The sequence below is a fragment of the Nuphar pumila genome, chromosome 15 (assembly GCF_984573655.1).
Source record: "Nuphar pumila chromosome 15, dmNupPumi1.hap1.1, whole genome shotgun sequence".
NCBI lineage: Eukaryota > Viridiplantae > Streptophyta > Magnoliopsida > Nymphaeales > Nymphaeaceae > Nuphar > Nuphar pumila.
Genome location: NC_143263.1, coordinates 86,032,484 through 86,056,354, shown reverse-complemented (window position 1 = coordinate 86,056,354; position 23,871 = coordinate 86,032,484). Strand labels below are relative to the sequence as shown.

At 38.9% G+C, this 23,871-nt stretch overlaps 1 protein-coding gene and 2 pseudogenes across 3 annotated transcripts; 2 read left to right on the top strand and 1 right to left on the bottom strand.

The window, feature by feature from the left end:
- Positions 1-165: 165 nt before the first annotated feature.
- On the bottom strand, positions 166-14,126 carry LOC149815865 (glucosamine 6-phosphate N-acetyltransferase pseudogene; annotated as a pseudogene). The gene is made up of 2 exons (XR_016427897.1): positions 13,620-14,126; positions 166-1,592 (listed from the first exon to the last, which is right to left on the bottom strand). The product of XR_016427897.1 is annotated as a glucosamine 6-phosphate N-acetyltransferase pseudogene (transcript).
- Positions 6,711-8,472, top strand: LOC149815866 (glucosamine 6-phosphate N-acetyltransferase-like). Of its 2 annotated transcripts, none has more exons than XR_016428068.1 (2): positions 6,711-7,713; positions 8,262-8,472. XR_016428068.1 is itself a non-coding variant. In XM_089990060.1 (2 exons), exons 1-2 carry the CDS (start codon positions 7,180-7,182, stop codon positions 8,284-8,286), a joined length of 402 nt encoding a protein of 133 aa, XP_089846186.1. In that variant the 5' UTR covers positions 6,711-7,179; the 3' UTR covers positions 8,287-8,472. The 2 variants fall into 2 exon arrangements, 1 of the variants encoding a protein (XP_089846186.1); XM_089990060.1 differs by having other exon boundaries at positions 6,711-7,556.
- Positions 14,127-20,750: 6,624 nt separating the features above from the next.
- Positions 20,751-21,254, top strand: LOC149815864 (glucosamine 6-phosphate N-acetyltransferase pseudogene; annotated as a pseudogene).
- The last annotated feature ends 2,617 nt before the right edge of the window (positions 21,255-23,871 follow it).

The window sequence follows — 23,871 nt, the reverse complement described above, 5'->3', positions numbered from 1 at the left end:
AATTTCACCAAAATGGTAAACTTCCTGAGGTAAATCGACCCTTATATTAGTCCCAAAAGTACAAGGAGCTAATATTAGTAGATTTAATCTGATTTCCTGCATTGGGACACATAAAAATCATCACAAAAGCACGCTACGTGACTGCTGCCTATTAGCCCATGAAGCTTTACAATCCATACACATTTCCAAGTCAAAATCTTTCATGTAGAAAACCAACTTATAAGTTGGCCTTAACTCAATGTTTGGAAATATTAGGGTTGAAAAGAAGTGGATCCAATGAATGCCTGAACTCGGCTTCCATTGCAGTCTCTGAATGAAAAAAAGGGTAATTTCTTCAAACCATCATGTGGGCTGCACCAAGGTGATCCTTTATTGCCACTGCTTTTTATCCTTGCCATGGAAGGTCTTAGTGTAATGTTGGAAGACGCCATAGCACAAGGGAATCAAACTACCGGGTGCCACAAATTTCTCACTTATTGTTTGTCGATGACTTGATTATTTTTAGAGAGGCATCGGTCAAAAACTTAAAATTCTTGTGGTTGACTTAAGATGTTTTCAGCCATTTTGGGTTTAAAAATAAAGGGATCTAAGAGCCAAGTCTTAGTATTCAATGCTATTGGGGGAAGAGTTGCAAAATATTGCATCAACTATTTTCAACTGCCAAAAGGATGACTTATCAATGTGCTACCTTGGCATTCCGTTAGATTTGAGCATCACTTGGGTGAAGCATTGGTCGAACATTGAGGGCAACATCAACTCCAAGCTTCAATCCAAAAGAAAATTCCAAATCACAAAACAGCTACAAATCAGACTACCATTCCACCAGAAAAATTAGATCCCAATTTCTACCATTTTTCCCCCATTCAAAAGAATCAAAACCAAAAAAAATTAGAACATCGTTCTACCAGTTACTAAAAAAAACACAATTAAAACAAAGATAAAAAGGGGTTCAACATGTGCACTTAAGCGTGAATGAAAGACGCAGAAGCAAAAATGAAAGACCCTGAATTGTGAGTTGCCCAGCCACCAAACAGACATCGAATTTAAAGAGAAAAAGAGGGCGTAGAGCAGAACAGCTAAGAGGGCGAATGTCGATCGAAGTACATGGTCATCTGGAGCTCCTTGTGGCGGAACCCGCAGCGCTCGTAGAACTCTCTGTTGTCGGGGCTGCAGTCCAGTATGACCTTGTAGCAGCTGGCGGAGCGGGCGTGGTCCGAGAGGAAACGGACGACCCTCCGACCGAGGCCGAACCCGCGGGCGGCCGAGTGGACGACGACGTCCTCGATGTGGCCGACATTGCCGCAGCCGCGAAGGAACTTTCGCTCCACGAAGACGCTGCCCGTCGCCACGACCCTACCCGACGAAGCGTCCTCCACAACACAGACGACGTGGTCGTCGCCGAGGGCGCGGAGCTCGTCGAAGCGGGCGCGGAACTCCTCGGGGGAGATGGGTGGGCAGACGGTGAGTTGAGCAAGGAGATCCATGAATCCCTTCTCGTAGTCAGAAGCCTCCAACCTCCGCACGCAAAACCTCGATTCCGCTGCGTTCTGCTCCTCCATAGAGCCTCCTTCTCCTTTCATTGCCTTGAGTCCCTAAAACCGAATGAGAGAGAGAACAATGACTTTTAATGCAGGTATGTCATGAATCTAACAGGTGATGTGGGTGTCAAAGGTAATTCTCAACATATGTCTAAACAAGTAAGCAATTTATGCAACAAAAGACAACATTCATATACATGAGTATGTGAACAGTTATACAACAATCATAACTGAGCAGGTAAAGCATAATGTATAGCATTAATAAGCAAGAGAGGTATGGTATGCAACAGTCATAATAATAATAGAGTGTAACATTAATAAGTAAGTGAGATGTGTATTGCAACAATCATAGCATTAACATGTACAACTCTCAAATAATTGTTCAAATACCTCGTATCTACACATTTCATAATTTTATATCATCACAAGCTCAGAATATAAAGCATGTTAAAGAACATAAACACATATTTACAGTATTTCTACTCACTGTGATACCTAACTGCTCTAAAATTGTGTTTAAATTATCTTACCCCGTGGGTACACACGGGCACAGGTGACCATCTCAGAAGAGAACGTTCGGGGGTATATTATTTCAGGTATTTTATTAACCCGAACATTCTAACGGAGACTGAACCCCCAAGGAAGCGACCAATAGCCGATAGAATCTCCCAAGGGCTCAACTCAAAACATGATGTATCCCTAACTTCTACAGAAGACATGGAATTACCACCTAGGACACATAGGTAGTCCTAGTCCCTAACTCCGAGGACGGGAACCAACGAGCCGCTTCATGCTCGAAACACAACACAAGTCCTTGAAGTTTTGTACCACCTACCCTCTCCAAGGCAAGCCTCAAAAACTAGTTTGATTGTTTAATTATTGTTCTAAAGTTCAGGGATTTCCCCAACTTCCTCCTACTACCATAGCAGTAGATCCCAACCTTTGTCACTTAACCAAGGTATATAAACCATCCATATACTTTTTCCACATTGATTTCTTAATCCCACTCAGAGTGCTCTGGTGCTTTTAAACTAGTCAAGCACACAATAATTACAATTAAGTTTTCATCACTCTTATTAACATAGCACGCAAGCCAATAACTCAAGTACCCACGTCGGATAACCCACTCATATGTTTTCCTCTTAGGCAAAGCACATATCCATATATCACTAAATACACCATCATACGTGTGAAACCAATATAACAACCCCATTCCTCAACCCAGGTAACAGGTTGCATACAAGTAGTTCAAATTTATATATTTTCAATTCACAATGAACCAAAAAAAAAACAATTCCCATAATCTAAATATATGTAACAAATAGTGTCAATACACAACATCTCCTTGATATGTCACACTCCTTTTCTACGAAAAGAGATAGAGAATTTATCATAAGAATTCGAAACTATCATTGAATATTAGAACATTTGCAGCTTAACAGGTAGAAGCGAATATGCAACTAAATAGGCATTTGAGCATTAAAACTTTGCAACTAATCTTCCGAATGTACGGCTTATCATGCATTTGAAACAGTAAGGCATATACATCATAACAGGCAACTAACTTGACATTTGGAAATATGGAATGCATGCAGCTTCATAAGAAATCAAGGATCATTATAACAAGTATATAGATCATGTGTATCTACGTATCAGGAACATTTTTATAGCACAAGCTAGCGGCATGTGCATACATATGAACCCAACACAGAGTACCATACATGGTATTACATCAAACCCCATCACAACATTTCCAGCTAGCCACTTTCAGGAAAAATATAACCCAAGTACTTTGTTGTCACTATCATACAGCACAGAGTCAAACCAACTGATACAACCTTATGCAAAACCCATAGTAAGGCTGCTGTAATCAAGTGAAACCCTCCCTCACTTGCTACAATGAAATCAATCCGTGTTATTTTAAAAAGATCATTATTGTGAAAACCAGTCATAATAGTGCAATACTAACAGTACTGTGAAAACAAATCAAATTATTGTAATGAAATCAATGTGGTGAATATTGTTAACAATGTCTAATCAAAATATAAGATGGTACATTAGTTAGAATAAGATATGCTAACAGGTTATCTATTCAGCATATGACAAGGCCTACAGTGGATGTAAACTGGTCTGAATCCTGTAAGACAAATCTAAGAGTGAAGTGACTCATCTGTACCACAATCTTGCAGTCAGGCAGACATGCTAATTACTAAATAAAAACATGAGATACATAGCATTCCAGGCACAGTTTAGAAGATTCAGAAGTAACATCAAACCTATTATGTTTACCAGATAACAATAGAAATATTCGGTTAATCAATCAATAAAGCACACAATGCTAAGACATGGTTTACTTATATATTTTTCCACATGAAATCAGGTGCCTAAAACAGAATCAAGACATACAGCTTTGTAGATGATATAGAATCCAATGCAGGAATCAAGAAAAACCAATCTGCTCAAGAAGATAAATATGATCCAGGAAACAAATCGGATCAAGAAAACCCATCTGATCACAAAACAAATCTGATCAAGACAATAAATATGATCAAGACAATAAATCGGATCAAGAAAACCCATATGATCACATTATCTGAAGTAATCCATACAGACAGACAAGAAAACAATAAATGAGAAAGTGCCATCCAATCACATTATACCATCTGATGATAAATTTAAACCAAAACAATGATGACATCCATGTCGATTCATACATGTACCAAAAACTAGAAAAGGATATAAAGCACCATCCAATCGGTTTATTTATTCCAAAGATAATATGCCAGCATAAGTTCCCAAAGAACCTTTGAGACAGTTTCAGGCATAAAAGTGAGGACCACTACAGTGAACTCTCATTATTCAAGCTTCAAACTACATAGAGTGATAATTTCTACCAAACTACCAAGATCCCATCAAGAGAAAAGCACACCCAATAACTCAGCTGCCCAACAATAGAACATTAGGTTTACAAAGCAAGGGAAAACTCAGAAAAAGATGCACAGAATCCACATTCGTACTCAGTGTCTGCCGAAACCATACTAATACCCTCTAAACAGAAATTTCAAATACAAAAATCAACCAAGACACATACACAGATTTCATCATTCGTTGTTGGCACAGTTCAAACCGAAACACATGACAGCAAGATCGAAGTAACACTCAAAACCCCTTGATCACCGTATGCAAATCCCCTCTATAAAACAAAAATCGGAAACCCCCAAATCGTAGATTTGAGGTTTTCGGACTAGGTTTGATATAAACCCCCAAATCAATTGTTATCCATACCGTAACTCCAAAATAGGAAACCTCCAAACTCTATCCTCTCCCCTACAAGAAATCCCACTGTCAAGCAAGAATGTAATGAAGAACATATTAAAAGGCTTGGCAGGTGAAAGGAATCAGGTTCCCCCTTGACCGACCCACCACAGACTAATTCAATCCATAGCCATCAAGAAAAGCTAGAATCCTACCTCTCTTGGCGGAAGAACGGTTGTTGGCGACTGGAGAAGGTGGCTGCAGGTGATCGGCGTCGATGGATGACCAGCAGCGATGAAAGCGATGCTCCGGCAATGTGAGAGGAAAGAGCCGAGAGGAAGACAAGAGAAGTGAGATATGAGAGGTGAGACTCTTCCCACGAATCCCCCTTTTAACGACTTCGAAACCCTTTCCCCTTCCCTCCAAGAACTACGGTAGCGAGATCTTGCTGCAACCCTCCCCCTTCTCGAGTTCTTGGTTTACATTTTCACAAGAATCGTGCCCTAAGCACGATCCTTACATGTGATGCTTTATTAATATCGAGCCAGGTCCCGCGACCCGCGGTGCCACTGTATCGGATCCACTCTGACGTGGATCCAGGTCAGTAATAAGTTATGGATCCACTCTAATGTGGATCCGAGTTGGCAGCCATTTGACAGATCCACAAATGGATCCGGGTCAAAAAATGGATCGATGGATCCATAGTATGCTTTATTTGGGTCCAGCCCCAATTACCCAATACTTTTTAATTATATTCTTTTGGATCTGATAATGGATCTCGAACTCAATATGCATGAAAATTACTCAAAATTTTGGGTTATTACAATCCCCATTTCATGTCCTCCATCTCCAGTCCAAATGGGGTGAGGCGGACCCCCATTTTCCCTTGGTCTATTGCCATTCCTAAAGAAGGATTGAGGGTGGGGCGGGGATATGAATGAGGATAGGGCTGAAGAAAGCGTAAGTCCATCCCCGCATGGGTTTTGATTTTGACCTCCATTCCTTCCTCCATCTCCGTTTCATGTCCTCCATCCTCGGTCCAAACGGGGCGAGGCGCGGTGGGGCACCATTTCCTCTGTGTCGACTGCCATCCTTTGCTAGGTGCTTGATTTGTCGGTTTGTGTAAAATTAAATAATTGTTCTCGCGTTTCACACAACTTTTTTAAATGTTCATGTTGCCCCGTCTAACTTAGATGTGATTGTGCAAGTGGAGGTATTACACGTGAAAAGTAGCAATATATTTTTCAGAATATCATCATTTTGAACTACCAAAAATATTGTGTATTAACATGATATTTTGACTCTTTTTTTTCCAACACGTTTATGTGTTGTTTAAACAGGTGGTCACACACACCATTGGTAGTCTTTCATTAGCTTTTATTTATATTCTTATTTTTTGGTTAGTTAATTTAGTATGCTTAATTTTGATATTTCAATAGATTTAATTAAATTTTCAATTCAACTTTTAATTGCACTTATGCATTTAGCACTATTTTTTAGGCATTTTATTTTTTATTGAAGGTGAATGCTTAATTTTTTATTGTAGACTTTAATCAAATTGTTCTCCAAACATGGTAAGGAATTAGGAGTTAAAAGTGTGAGTTCTTCAAGGATTTACAATTGTTTCCAAAGAAGAGAATTTATAAAACTTCCTGGAAATCCGACATTTGTACTTTTTCAACTCCTTGCAAATCCCTCCAAGTACCTTTCTCCCAAACAGAGCGGTAAATCTATGCCCTGGGTCTAGGGGTGTCAATGATTGGGGTTGGACCTGAACTCGACTCATACCGAACCCTATAAGGTCAGGGTTTGGTGATAAATAAGAAGGCCAGATTAGAATCTGGGGTCCAATTAATATATGGATTGGGGTATGATTCGTGAAATTTCATACCATACCCGACCCAACTTGAGTTCCAATTAAGATCCACAAATTTTCAATGTAAAAACGATAAATTTTTATTTTATTTTATTGGGTATGATCTAGGTCCGGTTTATGTAATTCTTATCAGATCCAGGTATGGTTTCTTTTATGGTAGGTCTGATTAGACTGGGTCTGGACCAGGTAGCATCATCTCAAATCGGGTTTGAGTCTGGTTTGACCTGAGTCCAAACCAAACCTGACCCGTTGACACCCGGATCTCCACTCTCCACGGGATGGTTTAAGACTAAACATCCACGGATCTAAGATCCAAGGGTCTCTGATCGTTTAAGTAAATGAAATATGATTTGATGCTCTCAAAGGCACGCAATATCTCAGTGGATTGTTCTCTCTCTTTCTCTCTCATTCGGTTTTAGGGGCTTAAGGCAATGGAAGGAGGAGGAGGACGCAGCGGAATCGAGGTTCTGCGTGCGGAGGTTGGAGGCTTCCAACTACGAGAAGCGCTTCATGGATCTCCTTGCTCAGCTCACCGTCAGCCCGCCCATCTCGCCCGAGAAGTTTCGCGCCCGCTTCGACGAGCTCCGCGCCCTCGGCGACAACCACGTCGTCTGTGTTGTGGACGCTTCGTCGGGCAGGGTCGTGGCGACGTGCAACGTCTTCGTGGAGCGAAAGTTCCTTCGCGGTTGCGGCAAGGTCGGCCATGTCGAGGACGTCGTCGTCCACTCGGCCATCCGCGGGTTCAGCCTCGGCCGAAGGGTCGTCCGCTTCCTCTCGGACTACGCACGCTCCGCCAGCTGCTACAAGGTCATCTTGGACGGCAGCCCCGATTACAGAGGGTTCTACGAGCGCTGCGGGTTCCGCCACAAGGAGCTCCAGATGACCATGTACTTCGATCGGCATTCGCCTTCTTAGTTGTTCTGCTCTACGCCCTCCCCACTTTTTTTCTCTTTGAATTCGATGTCTGTTTGGTGGCTCGGCAACTCACAATTCAGGATCTTTCGTTTTTGCTTCTGCGTCTTTCATTCACGCTTAAGTGCACAGGTTGAACTCCTTTTTATCTTTGTTTTAATTGTGTGTTTTTTTTAGTAACTAGTAGAACGATGTTCTAATTTTTCTTGGTTTTGATTATTTTGAATGGAAAAAATGGTAGAAATTGGGATCTGATTTTGTTGGTGGAATGGTAGTCTGATTTGTAGTTGTTTTGTGTTTTGGAATTTTCTTTTGAATGGTTCATTTGGGGTTTGCTAAGCTTATCTCTGAATGATGAACTGCAATTTGACTAGTGTTTGGTGCTCTGCAGTCTATGTACCAAACTGGGAGCAGAATCTTATTCTATAGCGTTTTCCTCATGTTTCAAGCAAATCGGAAGACTTGTTTGTCGATGTTGTTTGATATGCTTTGATCTATTTTTGGTTTTAGTTTGATTTCTTTCGACGCATGAAATTGATCTGGGAATAGTTATTGTAACCAACTTGAATTACTTTGTGAATTCTTGATTGGTCTTTGTGTTTGCAAAACTTTGGTACGTTTAGATATGTTTTGTTTAAGAAAAGTTGCGTGATTGATGATCTGGGGATTTGTTTTATCAGGAACCATGCTTTGCAGCTTAAATGAGTCTGAGAATGACAAACAAAAGACATTGTGGCAGCTTGACGAGAGGATCGAGAACTTTATGGTAAATCATGTTACTGTCAAGAAAATACTTTGTAAAATGCAATCACCTCTGAGAACTTCATTCCCCTGTTTCCCGATTATTCTTTTGAAAAATGCATTACCTCTAAGAACTTTATTCCCAAAGAATCCTTACAGATGTCTTCAGCACAGTTTATTTACCATTTTAGTAGGCTTAGCCTTCATAGTATTTCATAAATTCGGCTTCCAAAATGGTGAAAAATCATTATGTCACAATTCATGAAGATCAACACAGCTTAAAAATAGCCCATAATATGAAAATATATTGTGGTTTTGTACCATGTGGTGGTACACATTCTTCTTTGGATGGATTTGGCCACTAAATGTTAGAACCAGGGGCGGATCCAAGGATCTAAACTAGGTAGGCACAAACATACAGTAAAAGGAACAGGTGCAATAAAGTAAAGTATATTGTTACATTATATTCGTATGCACCTTAAGATTTACCTATTGCATCGATACCAATTCACATAGATCAAGGGAATGATCACATAAGAATACTTGTCAAATGATAAACTTTTAAAAAATTTATCTTTAATGTTTCTCTCTATCAGTAGGTCAATAACTAAAAAGGAGGCAAAACTCAAACTGTTAGGGGAAATATTCATTGCTCACATGCATCTTGGTATAGGAACAATTTTTTTTTATAAGAGACACTTCCTCAAATTCATTCTCATCCATCATCTGTCTTTTTGTGCTCAAGATACAACTTGATCCCCACGTTATAACAGCATATTTTAATCTCTTGATTTTCTCCTGCAATTGGGATTCGATCAACTAAAAGTTCTAGTTTCTACATGTTAGGTCAATCCCTCAAGCAAGAAGCTCAGGTAATTGACCAAAATTGCAAAGTCTCTGAATCATCAAAGTGACAGTTCCTAAGCTGTATTGGGCTCTCAGTTTTCTGTATAGTAAAATGCTTCATTTATCCATGTATTGCATTTTACTAATAGACCACGATACTTGGCTATGCGTCATCTAATGCTGAGATTAGTAAATTGTCAACTTAGTTGAGATTCCTATTCAGATGAGAAAAAAAAACTCACAAGGGTCCTCGCAAAGTTTTCATATGCTTTCTTTCTCTTTGTGTTTTATGCAACTTAATGCTCCAAAAGGCATTCTGTGGAGCCCATGCAAAGGGAACATGCAAAACACAACAATTATGCTTCTCTTCAACATAAGGCAGCCTGACAATAAGCTTGGAGTCTCCATTAAACTTAATCATGGCATATAGCCTTCTCATCTAAGTGACTATCAGTGTACCAAAATTTCTGACTCCATTTGCTTCTCTCCAACAATTAAGAAACTAACTACAACAGTGACCAAATAACAGACTAAGTAGTGAAAATCAATTAACCACCAAAAAGAGAACAGAAAAAACAAGAGGGAAACTCCAACCTATTCTCTTTGGAATTAGTCAATGTAGAAGACTTTCCCCAACAGTAAGCCCATACACATAGACCTAACCCTATCATCACCACCATAAATACACAAGACAACAATACATGCAATAATTAACAATACCCACAACCCAAAATCCGATTAAACCCAAAAAACACAAAAAAAAAACATGAATTACATTCATGCGAGGCACATCAAATTCTTCCTCGATGATCTTCAGAACTCTATTTGAGAAAAAAAATACACATCATAAAAGAATGACTAAGATTCAACCTTTGAGAGAGAGGGAGAGAGTCGGGGTTGGGGATGGCACATGCTTAAAGGCTTTGGAATTAGTCAATATAGATGTAACGCCCCAAATTTTTAACCCAAATTTAAGAGGATTTTTTTTATATATAACAGCGAAAACAAGTAATATTATGGGGTTAAACATTCTGGAACATTACAGTGGAGAGAAAGCCAAAACATTTATTTTATTTCGCTATCAATGAATAATGACATCAGAGTTTTAAAAACATAAAAGCAACTCAAACTATCCCTGGAACAATAAATCCAAAAATCTCAATCCGATGCCTCATCCCGCAGCCGCTCAAGTTACCCTATTCTCTACCTGAAAAATAGTAAATTGATTGGAATTAAACTACCACGTCTAAGTAGGAAAACTGTAATTTTTCTTGCAAGTATATCATGTGTCTAGTATGTGATGTGAGTGTCAAGTGTGAATTTTTAGCATATACCAAAACACGTAAAGCAGACTATGCAATAGCAATAACAGATATACATCTAAGTAAGTAAGCAGGTTATACAATAGTTATAATTAAGCAAATAAAGTTTTTATGCAACAACAATAACTGTAACATGCACCACTTTCAGGTAATGGTCACAATATGAATTCAATTACTTCATATCCACACATTTCAGGATTTGCATTTCATCACAATTACTTCATATCCACACATTTCAGGATTTGCATTTCATCACACTCTCAGAACATAAAGCATGCTAGAAAGAAAATGAAATTGTCTCTTTAGTAACTTCACTCACTGTGATACCTAGCTGTTCTAATTGTTTATCTTTTCTTATCCCGTGGGTACACACGGGCCAAGGCAACCATCACAGAAGAGAACGTTCGGGGGTATGTTATTCAAAGTTGTTTTATTAACCCGAACATTCTAACTGAGACTGAAAATCCTAAGGGAGCGGTCAATGACCGAGAGAACCTCCCAAAGGCCAAAACCAAAAACAGGATGCATCCCTAACTTCTGCAGAAGAACAAAGAGCTACCACCTAGGACACATTGGTAGTCTGGGTCCCCCCCAACTCCGAGGACTGGGGACCAACGAGTCACTTTAGCTCGAAACAGATAAGCACGTCCCCGGAGTTTTGTTCCACCTACCCTCTCCAAGGTAAGCTCGAATCTGAGTGGGTTAATCTTTTCATTTAATTTATTTCCTGAAGTACAGGGCATTTCCCCAACTTCCTTCTACTATCATAGCAGTAGAATTCCCAACCTTAGTCAATTTACCAAAGATATAGAAGAGTCTCAATCCTGTCATATTGATTGCATAACCCACCCAAAGTGCTCCGGTGCCTTTAAACCAGTCAAGCACAAATGCCCTGGTGCCTTTAAACCAGTCGAGCAACAATATTATGTTTTCCTTTTTTTTCATGTGGATTCACATCATAACTTCGATGGTCTATGCATGACCCTCAATACACTTGCTTGACATTCATATGTCCATAACAAACCGACCCATAGGTTCGGTTATCAAATCATCATTCATCATCATTATTATGATTTATTTATTCTTTCATAGCAAATTGCCACACCGCCTCCATGTATAAAAAGGGTTGCATGTATTAAAAGCTCTACCAACAAGCAAAGACACTATTGGTGTCCCTTATTGAGCATGCAGGGTAATCTTAGAGATTTGGTAATACAGCTATATACATTTTTCCAAACACCTTCTCATTTGAACCTTCCACAAGATATACAACTTAGTTGCCATTTGATACTTTCAGCAAATATATGGTGTTAGGCAATAGTACTTCAGAAAAATATACAGTCTAACATGCATATGAACATTGGGGGATAAGCATCTTAATGGCCTTTTGAACCTTCTAGATGATATACACTTAAGGGGCATTGGAACATTTTAGGAAATATGCAATTGAACATCATAAATTATGCAGCTTAATATGCAACTAAATCTCAACTTAATATACAAGTTAATATGCAGTTGAACACCAAATTTGTATGCAGCTTAATATCCTGAACTGGAAATCACAAATCACCACATGGTAACTAAAAAGGTTGATTCCACCTAATAAACACCTATATCAACCACTCCCATGGTTGTTCCAATAAGATTCAGACTTTCATTATACAGCTAAGTAGTAACTCGAATAGCCCCTCATTATGCATAAAAAAAAACATTAGGGATCAGCTTGACATGCAACCTAATAGGAGAGGTTGAGCCCTTGCTTAGTGTACAGTTACACAGGCATCAATTAAATATGCAGCTTCCTATGATACAGAATCTCATCATAATAGGCAGCTAACTAGACAGTACCATCAGATTAAATATGAAATTTCATATAAAACAAAATATCATAATAACAGGCAGTTAACATGACCTTTGGAATTATGGAGTACAGGCAGCTTTATGTGAAATCGAAAATCATTATAATAAGCAGTTAAGTTGTCATTGATTACTCATGTGAAAATCAAAAGGAATATGCACATATTCTGATCCAACTGCAAACCCACATTCTTGTCATTATGATAACACAAAAATATACATATATATATATGTGTGTGTGTGTGTGTGTGTTTATATGTATTTCATTAGTACATTTGCAGCAATTTAACAATTAATTAAAACACAAGTGATTCCATCTAATAATTCAGCATGTATAGGAATCTGTAGTGCACTTAACCATGCATCACTTTACCCGAGCATACGCATTTTTTTCCAAGTTCATCGCATAGTCCTAACCTACCTTATACATACATGTTATTCCTGTTACCCTACGTACATAAAATCACAGCGAATGACCGGAATCGAAACAGTGTGTGGCGTACAGCTTGGGCCCCGAACTTAACTTAGAAACACAATTTTGCCATGGATCCATGCAACAATTCAATTCCTACTAATAACCTATTTATCAGTGTACCTTAAGTAAAAGACAATTCATTTCAGCACCATGACAGGAGAGAACAAAAAGGAAACCTGACAGACCACTAATGATAACGTGGTAAAACTGCCTCAACTGAACCATGAAAAAAATACTGAATCCAACTTTAACTGGGATTTCCCGAAGCATGCTATCCATCACAGATAAATCTTAGAGGCAAGGACACTAATAACGGCTTGTTCAGATACAATGTGCATGGAAAAATTAAAGCACACGCAGCAATCACCAGGTAGCTCGACTACCCTTCGGCATATCGAACAAAACTTTCTCCGAAGACCACCACTCAGGGAGACCGGAAAAATCTCGGTTTCCATGACTTCAAGTCATCTACTCTCTTCAGAAATTGAACTCATCCAGGGAAAACCCCTTCCATACTTGGCAGAATACCCAAGCCAATTACCTTTTAACGGTGGGACAAATCCAAAATTTCCCAAATCAGGGGTTTGGGATTTCGGATTCCCTAATTTCCAACTATTGGGTTTCGCAGTTGTCGAAACCCCCAACTCCGACTTCGGGGTTTCCGTCAGCCATGAGCCAGGGTTCCATGGCGACCGAAAATCAGAGGGACCCCAGTCGCTCGAGTTAGGGCTTCCCTGTAACCCACTTCAACATGCTCGACACTCTCAATACCCAAGAGAAAAGCACAGAGGTCCTACCTTGACCGGCGTAAGAAACCACAGGAGGTGGCCGTTGTCGCAAGAACCGGATCGCCGGCGCCGACGGCTTGCTGTTGCGCGGGGAGGTGTGAAACAGAGAAGGAGATGAGAGCAGGAAACGGGAGGAAGAGGAGTCCCGGATCCCTCTTTAGTAGAAGGGTGGCCTCCCGAAAATGGAGGAGGCCGTTACCCTCGCCCCCGGCGGCTGCTCTCCGGCCCACCCCCTCCCATGCGATATCAGTTAGGGTTCACACTGAACCCTAACTTTCCTTCTTCTTTTTTTTTTTTATCGGGCAACCCATATCGGGTTGCCTTTTTCTTCTTCTTCTTCTTCTTTTTTTTTCATTACGCTGGGTGCGGGCCGGGGTCCAAATCCGAGACCCGGGATCCAACCACGTGTTGGATCCGTGTCCCTCAAGCGATGTGGATCCGTGACAACTTTACGGAGTGGATCCGAAGGTCGGATCCAAATAGATCCAACTATGGATCCACGCGATATGTTTATTTATATATATATATATATACTATTATACATATATATATATGGTTCCTTTATGGATCCTTATTCGACTTATCCGTATCCGTTCGTGGATCTGGATCTCTTTCTTAGGCGGTAAAGTATTATATTCTTAATACATTTGGTTTATTCTTCAATACGATCTTCTGGGTCTTTCATAGGTTAATATGGATCCGTTTACGTTAACCAAAAATTGACATAACTTAATATGGATCCAGGATCCATTGTGCTTCGTAAATCCTTTTAATAAATTTGGATCCAGAAATCTGAAGTTTTAATTCTATGATTTGGAACTATGGATCCCAAATGAATTATTATGGATCCAACTAAATATACATTGGTCCTTACGGTTTCCATACAAGGATCCAGATTAATATTGAAGTTCTGATGTCGAAGATCCAAATGCAATGTTATGGATCCGAACATCGCCTAGGCTATACCAATCCCACTAAAGTGTTGTAGACCCAATATAGAAATTTTATCATTAAAAATTTGATTTAAACTTTGAGGATCCAATCCATTTGACCAACGTCTATCATTAACTATTTAATTTAAGGTTCGTGGTCCGATATCTAAGATCTGAATGGAATAGCGGAGTTCTATATAAGATATTAGGGATCCAACATTGAAGATCCAAATAGGTTATCCAAGATCCAATCATGAATAAACAATAAAAAAATAACCTCGAAACAGCTTAACGATTTAAATCTCAAGTTTATTTGTTTGATAAAATTCACGGGTATTACATCCTTTCCCCCTAAAAAGAATTTAGTCCTCAAAATTTCGTTGCAGGATTCTCGTAGAGATCATAATCTGAGGGAATTGGTATCGATAAAGATGCACATATATGTGCAAGCTCCCAACATATAAGGATTAGGACAATACACAGTGAGTTTTTAAGAGAAGTTTGGAGTTAAAAGTTGGTCTCGTCAAAACTCATACATGATTCTTTGATGGCAAAAATCTGTACTAAATCATGGAAAGTCTTAACCTAAGACAGTTAGAGTGTATGTTCACTACTTCCAACTTGTTTAGTCTCGGATAATAGACACGACATGCTTTTTCTTTAGATTGTTCTTGATTATTGGGTGAAGTTTTCTTTATTTTATCATAATCACGACGTTGTTTGTTGTCCTCACTATTTCTAACAGACTTTTTGTCCTGAATATCCTCCACTTATTCCTAATTCTTAAAGTTTTGCATCGCTAGTTGTCACATGTCATAACTTCACTCGAGATGTTATTCTCAAAATGGTACCATCTTTTCACAGAACACCCAAAACATATCCTCAAATCAAGGTCTAGAATCTCTCAAAGAGTGGCCCTTCTATTCACAAAAGACGCAAATATGTCATTATATCAAGATTTAAAATCAATATTGATCCAGTTCTGCTATAACTAAAGCCAAATCTCTTGATCTCTAATAGGCTATATCAATTAATCTCAGCAAATTCTCTCAATTTGACATGACTCTTTATTAATTAAAGGTTAACAAGATCCACGTCGGATCACCTGGTCTAGGAAATGCACAACCTCAAACGAAATTACCGCCCTAGATGGTATACCCGGTCTTGGACATTACACTTCCTCATAGGAACTTACCGTCTTTGCAGCTTCCCGGTCTGAGACAATGTACTACCTCACGGAGATCTACCGCTCTAGACGGATTACCTGATCTTGGTCAAACATACCCTCACAGTTAATCCTTAATGGAAAAGGTCATCAATAGGTGCCAAAATAGTGACACTACAAATTACTGCTCTCAAGGTCGGTAGCCACCAATATTGGCACAAGCATATATATATCATCAATATGCATCATTACTTCAGTTGGCACATAAATCATAAAATTACACCTTTCACCAATATGGTTCCATGAATCATAGTTCACTATTGAACTTAAGCATATATCGCATGCTTTCAAAATTTCAGATCACGTGGCATTTCAATCATATCATAATAAAGCATATTATCTTATGCATCATATCATTGCCACTAGGAACATGACATTTTCCAAATTTAACCTCAAAGCATGCGTAATCAAAACATGTGTCCTATACAATGAGATCTTGTATATATCAAGAATCAATTAAACCTCAAGATATGTAACTTATACGTAGTTCGAGTTATGCAGATAAGTTTTCAATCATATATGTATATGAGATATTCAGATCATTTCCTCATTTCATGTGCATTGATAATTCTTACATTATATCACATTCAATTATTTTGACATGAAACACATACACATATTTACAAAGAAATTTAGTCAAATATTCACAATACACACATCAATCACGCTATATAAATATGATAGATCCATTCAGGCAATCATAATACGGTCATCTACAATGAAACTATGTAGGCGTGGTACATTCACCTAGTAGGTTGACACTAATGATTTGTTAGCGTGATAAGTCAACAACCTAAACGCTAATCATTATAGACGTGATGTATCATTCATCTAATAGGTCAAAATTAATCATATGTAGGCATGAATTCACCTATATACTATTATGAGCATCACAAAAGAACAAGCTTGGAGTCTCCATTAAACTTAATCATGGCATATAGCCTTCCCATCTAAGTGAGAATGTCAGTGTACCAAAATTTCTGACTCCATTTGCTTCTCTCCAACAATTAAGAAACTAACTACAACAGTGACCAAATAACAGACTAAGTAGTGAAAATCAATTAACCACCAAAAAGCGAACATAAAAAACAAGAGGGAAACTCCAACCTATTCTCTTTGGAATTAGTCAATATAGAAGACTTTCCCCAACAGTAAGCCCATACACATAGACCTAACCCTATCATCACCACCATAAATACCCAAGACAACAATACATGCAATAATTAACAATACCCACATCCCAAAATCCGATTAAACCCAAAAAACACACACACAAAAAAACCATGAATTACATTCATGCGAGGCACATCAAATTCTTCCTCGATGATCTTCAAAACTCTATTTGAGAAAAAAAACACACATCATAAAAGAATGACTAAGATTCAATCTTTGAGAGAGAGGGAGAGAGTCGGGGTTGGGGATGGCCCATGCTTAAAGGCGTTGGGTCCGGGTGGTGCCCACCCTGACCCAGCCTTTCACTGGGTCAGGGTGGGTACACCTTGAACCATTGGGAATTTTTTTTCTTTTTGCACTGGCCGTCCATCGCCGATGGATGGCCAGCGTGTTCAAAGTTCAAGCACCTACTCACTACTCTCTCTCTCTCTCTCTCTCTCTCTCTCTATATATATATATATATATATATAGATAGATAGATAGATAGATAGATAGATAGAGAGAGAGAGGTTCAGGTGTGAAGTACATATGAATGAAGATTTTGTTTTTTTCTTTTTTGTTCTTTTGAAATTGATCATACATACGTGATATACATGCTTGCTTTTATAAGAATTTTTTTATAGGGTTAATGGCCCAAAATTTTCATAATACTTGAGGCTCCAAAAGTCATATTTTTTTGTCCAAAACACACGATCCAAGTGTCTATTACTAGCAAATGGACCATGATGGACACATCTGCTGTGTGAGATTTTGTGAAACACACTGTAAGTGCTCTGTTCACATGCAGTTCTGTTAGGAACACGGCTCATAAGGCCGAAGCTGCCAATGTAAATACATGTGAGTTGGGGGCGTGGGTCCATATGGGTCACTTGCTTAATGAACTCATTTGATCTAACTAGTGTTGACCCTTACCTGTGGATTACATGGGTAGCTAACTAGATAATGCAAATCGCACCGCTGCTACTCCGTGACTAAGGTGCATGAATATTCATATCACTGCACAACTCAGAGCTTAGTCTGTCACTTTTGTTAGCATCTCTTTTTCCAATTATGAAAGTTGTGCTTCCCAAGGGTTGGATCTGCCGTTGATATAGCATTGTTTGTTGAATGTGCATTGTCATTTGAATTAGAGGGGGTAAACGAAGACTCTGACAAAAGGAAAATGAGGTTAGCAACTCTTGAATTCAACCAGTAGTTCTAGACAAGTTTCTTCCTCACAAGAGTTGTCTATTGAGTTAACAAGTGCTGAACCTCTTTTCTAAAGCTTTACCATGTTGATCTGTCTTTTGATGGTATGGTTAGATGTTATTACTGACCGACGTGGCTCTATACTGCTAAGACATTAGGTATATATGACTGCATTTCTTCCTTTGTAAACTTAGGCCTGGGACACGACCAGATTGCTGATCTTTGACCGGCTTTGCTCTTGACATGCTAGTTTTTCATTGAATGATACTGATAATCTTGGGCTTTATTACTCTCAAAAAAAAAAAAGAAAATCTTGGGCTTCGTATGGAAGTCAACTATGAAAAAATGGGAAGATATGTGACACTGCTACTGCTGATCACAACTAAAGCGAACATCACGGTGCTGCTGCATGTAACTCAGATGGCAATCAAGAAATTAACCAACAGATGGTGTTGCTATCTGTATGGCTTATGCTAGGCTGAAGGCAATATGATTGGGTTCTCAAGGCAAATAAACTTCAATAGGAAAGCACAGAGGGATTCTAGGAGATGGAATAGGCTTCTATGAAGGCATTTGCAGCACCAGGGAGTCAAACACATCCTATGCTCACCTGTGCTAACCTTGCACTTGAATTTAAATGATGGTTGAAATGGCAAGCAAAAAGAACTGATGATTGTGAATTTTGGTCATGAGTTGCAGGTGCAATCTGGCCTTGAACCATGGAAGTGAAACCAATCAAGTGCTTTCCCTCAAAAGGCAGAAATGACACAAACGTAACCTTCGGAATGGCAATGGTGCACGCTTAAGGTAGCATGATAGTTAACCAATTGGTTGCAATATGACCTGTTCGATTGATTTTTCATTTTTTTTCTCCTTCATTATTCCATTTAGCTAGGTTTTGCTGCAAATTGCACTGAATCCACTTACTAAATTTGTGAATACTAGTATGGAGATGAAATGTGAAGGAATAGTCCTAGATTAGCCATACAATGACAGTATAACTTAACCGTCATGTCTACCATGTGAGACTACCATTCTTACAAAATCTTTGGCCTTGTAGAGTTGATGGTGTAGATTATCGAGGTATTTGAAAAAAAAATGTTGGGTATAAACCAAAAGCTGAGAAAAGTTTTTCTTCTACACGAACAACTTAGGAAATTGAACAAATACTTTATAGGCACACACAACAATGCAATGAAAGCAGAACACATAAGAAATTAAGAGATTCACATGATATTTTGTGAGGACCTCCAGATATTCACACAAAATCACATTTTTTTTGTGAACCTCTAAAAGATTTATATGACATTTGTGCAGGCTTCTAACATTCTCACAAATTTGAATAAAATTATTGTGAACTTTTAAAAGATTAAAATCTCAAAAATAAAGTGATTCACAAGATATTTGCATGGACCTCTTGAAATTTGTATAATTTTTTTTGCTAACTTTCGTGAGTGCAATATCTATTGTTAGATTGTCCATAATAGGCATAAGCACACTTAACAATATGTTTTGGTACTTCATAATGCTCTAGGTGCAAAGCAGGTTCGTGCAAATATTATGTGAAACTCTTTTTTAACTTTCTTAATGGTCTGCAAGGTATTTGTACAGATATCAACAAATCTGCACAAATATTATGCAAATCTCTTAAGTTTTAAGATTTTAATTTTTCAGAGGTTTGCAAGATATTTGTGCTAATGTCAGCAGGTCCATGCACCTATCATGTGAATCTCCTTAGTTTGATTTTAATCTTTCAAAAGTTCAGAAGATATTTGTGCGGCTGTCAACAGGTCCGTACAAATACCTTGCAAATCTTCTTAGTTTGCGATTTTAATTTTTTGGATATTTACAGGACTTTTGTGCAAATGTTAGTAGGTCTGCGATTTTAATCATGTGAATCTCCTTAGTTTGTGATTTTAATCTCTCAAAGGTTCATAAGAGTTTTGTGTGAATGACAGTAAGTTCATTTTCATTGAAATCCGACATTTGTACTTTTTCAACTCCTTGCAAATCCCTCCAAGTACCTTTCTCCCAAACAGAGTGGTAAATCCCTGCCCTCGATCTAGGGGTGTCAATGATTGGGGTTAGACCTGAACCCCACCCATACCGAACCCTATAAGGTCAGGGTTTAGTGATAAATAAGAAGGCCAGATTAGAATCTGGGCTCCAATTAATATATGGATTTGGGTATGATTCATGAAATTTCATACCATACCCGATCCGACTTGAGTTCCAATTAAGATCCACAAATTTTCAATGTAAAAATGATAAATTTTTATTTTATTTTATTGGGTATGATCCGGGCCCGATTTATGTAATTCTTATAAGATCTAGGTATGGTTTCTTTTATGGTAGGTCCGATTAGACTGGGTCTGGACCAGGTAGCATCATCTCAAATCGGGCTTGAGTCTGGTTTTACCTGAGTCCGAACCAAAACCCACCCGTTGACACCCGGATCTCCACTCTCCACAGGATGGTTTCGGACTAAACATCCACGGATCTAAGATCCAAGGGTCTCTGATCGTTTAAGTAAATGAAATCCGATCCGATGCTCTCAAAGGCACGCAATAGCTCCGTGGGTTGTTCTCTCTCTCTCTCATTCGGTTTTAGGGGCTCAAGGCAATGGAAGGTGGAGGAGGCCCTACGGAGGAGGAGGTCATAGCGGAATCGAGGTTCTGCGTGCGGAGGTTGGAGGCTTCCGACTACGAGAAGGGATTCATGGATCTCCTTGCTCAGCTCACCGTCTGCCTGCCCATCTCGCCCGAGGAGTTCCGCGCCCGCTTCGACGAGCTCCGCGCCCTCGGCGACGACCATGTCGTCTGTGTTGTGGAGGACGCTTCGTCGAGTAGGGTCGTGGCGACGGGCAACGTCTTCGTGGAGCGAAAGTTCCTTCGGGGCTGCGACAAGGTCAGCCACATCGAGGACGTCGTCCTCCACTCGGCCGCTCGCGGGTTCGGCCTCGGCCGGAGGGTTGTCCGCTTCCTCTCGGACCACGCCCGCTCCGTCAGCTGCTACAAGGTCATCCTGAACTGCAGCCCTAACAACAGAGGGTTCTACGAGCGCTGCGGATTCCGCCACATGGAGCTCCAGATGACCATGTACTTCGATCGACATTCGCCCTCTTAGCTGTTCTGCTCTATGCCCTCCTTTTCTCTTTGAATTCGATGTCTGTTTGGTGGCTGGGCAACTCACAATTTAGGGTCTTTCGTTTTTGCTTTTGCATCTTTCATTCACGCTTAAGTGCACAGGTTGAACCCCTTTTTATCTTTGTTTTAATTGTGTTTTTTTTTTGAGTAACTGGTAGAACGATGTTCTAATTTTTCTTGGTTTTGATTCTTTTGAATGGGAAAAAAATGGTAGAAATTGGGATCTGATTTTGCTGGTGGAATGGTAGTCTGATTTGTAGCTATTTTGTGATTTGGAATTTTCTTTTGGATGGTTCATTTGAGGTTTGCTGAGTTTATCTCTGAATGATGAACTGCAATTTGATTAGTGTTTGGTGCTCTACAGTCTATGTACCAAACTGGGAGCAGAATCTTATTCTATATCATTTTTCTTATGTTTCAAGCGAATCAGAAGTCTTGTTTGTCGATGTTGTTTGATATGCTTTGATCTATTTTTTGTTTTAGTTTGATTTCTTTCGACGCATGAAATTGATCCGGGAATAGTTATTGTAACCAGCTTGAATTACTTTGTGAATTCTTGATTGGTCTTTGTGTTTGCAAAACTTTGGTAGGTTTATGTATGTTTTGTTTAGGAAAAGTTGTGTGATTGATGATCTGGGGATTTGTTTTATCAGGAACCATGATTTGCAGCTTAAATGAGTCTGAGAATGACAAACAAAAGACGTTGTGGCAGCTTGACTAGAGGATCGAGATTTTTATGGTAAATCATGTTACTGTCAAGAAAATACTTTGTAAAATGCAATCACCTCTGAGAACTTTATTCCCCTTTTTCCCGATTATTCTTTTGAAAAATGCATTACCTCTAAGAACTTTATTCCCAAAGAATCCTTACAGATGTCTTCAGCACAGTTTATTTACCATTTTAGTAGGCTTAGCCTTCATAGTATTTCATAAATTTGACTTCCAAAATGGTGAAAAATCATTATGTCACACACAATTCATGAAGATCAACATGGCTTAAAAATAGCCCATAATATGAAAATATATTGTGGTTTTGTACCATGTGGTGGTACACATTCTTCTTTGGATGGATCTGGCCACTAAATGTTAGAACCAGGGGCGGATCCAAGGATCTAAACTAGGTAGGCACAAACATACAGTAAAAGGAACAGGTGCAATAAAGTAAAGTATATTGGTACATCATATTAGTATGCACCTTAAGATTTACCTATTGCATCGATACCAATTCACATAGATCAAGGGAATGATCACATAAGAATACTTATCAAATGATAAACTTTTAAAAAATTTATCTTTAATGTTTCTCTCTATCAGTAGGTCAATAACTAAAAAGGAGGCAAAACTCAAACTGTTAGGGGAAATATTCATTGCTCACATGCATCTTGGTATAGGAACAAATTTTTTTTATAAGCGACTTCCTCAAATTCATTCTCATCCATTATCTGTCATTTGTGCTCAAGATACAACTTGATCCCCATGTTATAACAACATATTTTAATCTCTTGATTTTCTCCTGCAATTGGGATTCAATCAACAAAAAGTTCTAGTTTCTACCTATGTCACTTGGGTGCGGGTGCGACACGGGTGTGGCACAATTTTAAAATTTTTGGACACGGGGACTCGGCAATATATATATATATATATATAATTTTATTTTATTTTTAAAATGCCACATCACAGTTTGTGTGTCTGTGCACAGTCACAGACTGTGCACAGTCATAGACTGTGCACACTGCACAGACTGTGCACAGTCACAGTCTGTGACTGCAGCACTGTCACAGCACTGTGCCTCTTTATATATATATATATATATATATATATATATATATATATATATATTTTAAAATAAAAAATATAAAAAATTGGTTTTTTATGGACATTTTTGGACTCGGTCAAAGTTGACCAAGTCCAAAATGTGGACGGACTCAGCCTAGACTCGTTGATCGAGTCCGGGCCAAGTCCGAAGCCGCACCCAAGTCCGCACCCGTGTCGGGGCGTGTCGACTCGGGTGCGGCATCTCCTTAGCCGAGTTCGTGTGACATAGGTTTCTACATGTTAGGTCAATCCCTCAAGCAAGAAGCTCAGGTAATTGACCAAAATTGCAAAGTCTCTGAATCATCAAAGTGACAGTTCCTAAGCTGTATTGGGCTCTTAGTTTTCTGTATAGTAAAATGCTTCATTTATCTATGTATTGCATTGCACTAATAGACCACGATACTTGGCTATGCGTCATCTAGTGCTGAGATTAGTAAATTGTCAACTTAGTTGAGATTCCTATTCAGATGAGAAAAAAAAACTCACAAAGGTCCTCGCAAAGTTTACATATGCTTTCTTTCTCTTTGTGTTTTATGCGGCTTAATGCTCCAAAAGGCATTCTGTTGAGCCCATGCAAAGGGAACATGCAAAACACAACAATTATGCTTCTCTTCAACATAAGGCAGCCTGACAATAAGATTGGAGTCTCCATTAAACTTAATCATGGCATATAGCCTTCCCATCTAAGTGAGGATGTCAGTGTCCCAAAATTTCTCACTCCATTTGCTTCTCTCCAACAATTAAGAAACTAACTACAACAGTGACCAAATAACAGACTAAGT

What these genes read in the sequence shown, in the direction of transcription:
- LOC149815866 (XM_089990060.1), top strand. Translation starts at nt 7,180, where the DNA reads ATGGATCTCCTTGCTCAGCTCACCGTCAGCCCGCCCATCTCGCCCGAG. An exon ending in AAGGAGCTCCAGATGACCAT is followed by an intron (nt 7,557 to 8,261) that starts GTACTTCGATCG and finishes TTGTTTTATCAG; the next exon opens with GAACCATGCTTTGCAGCTTA.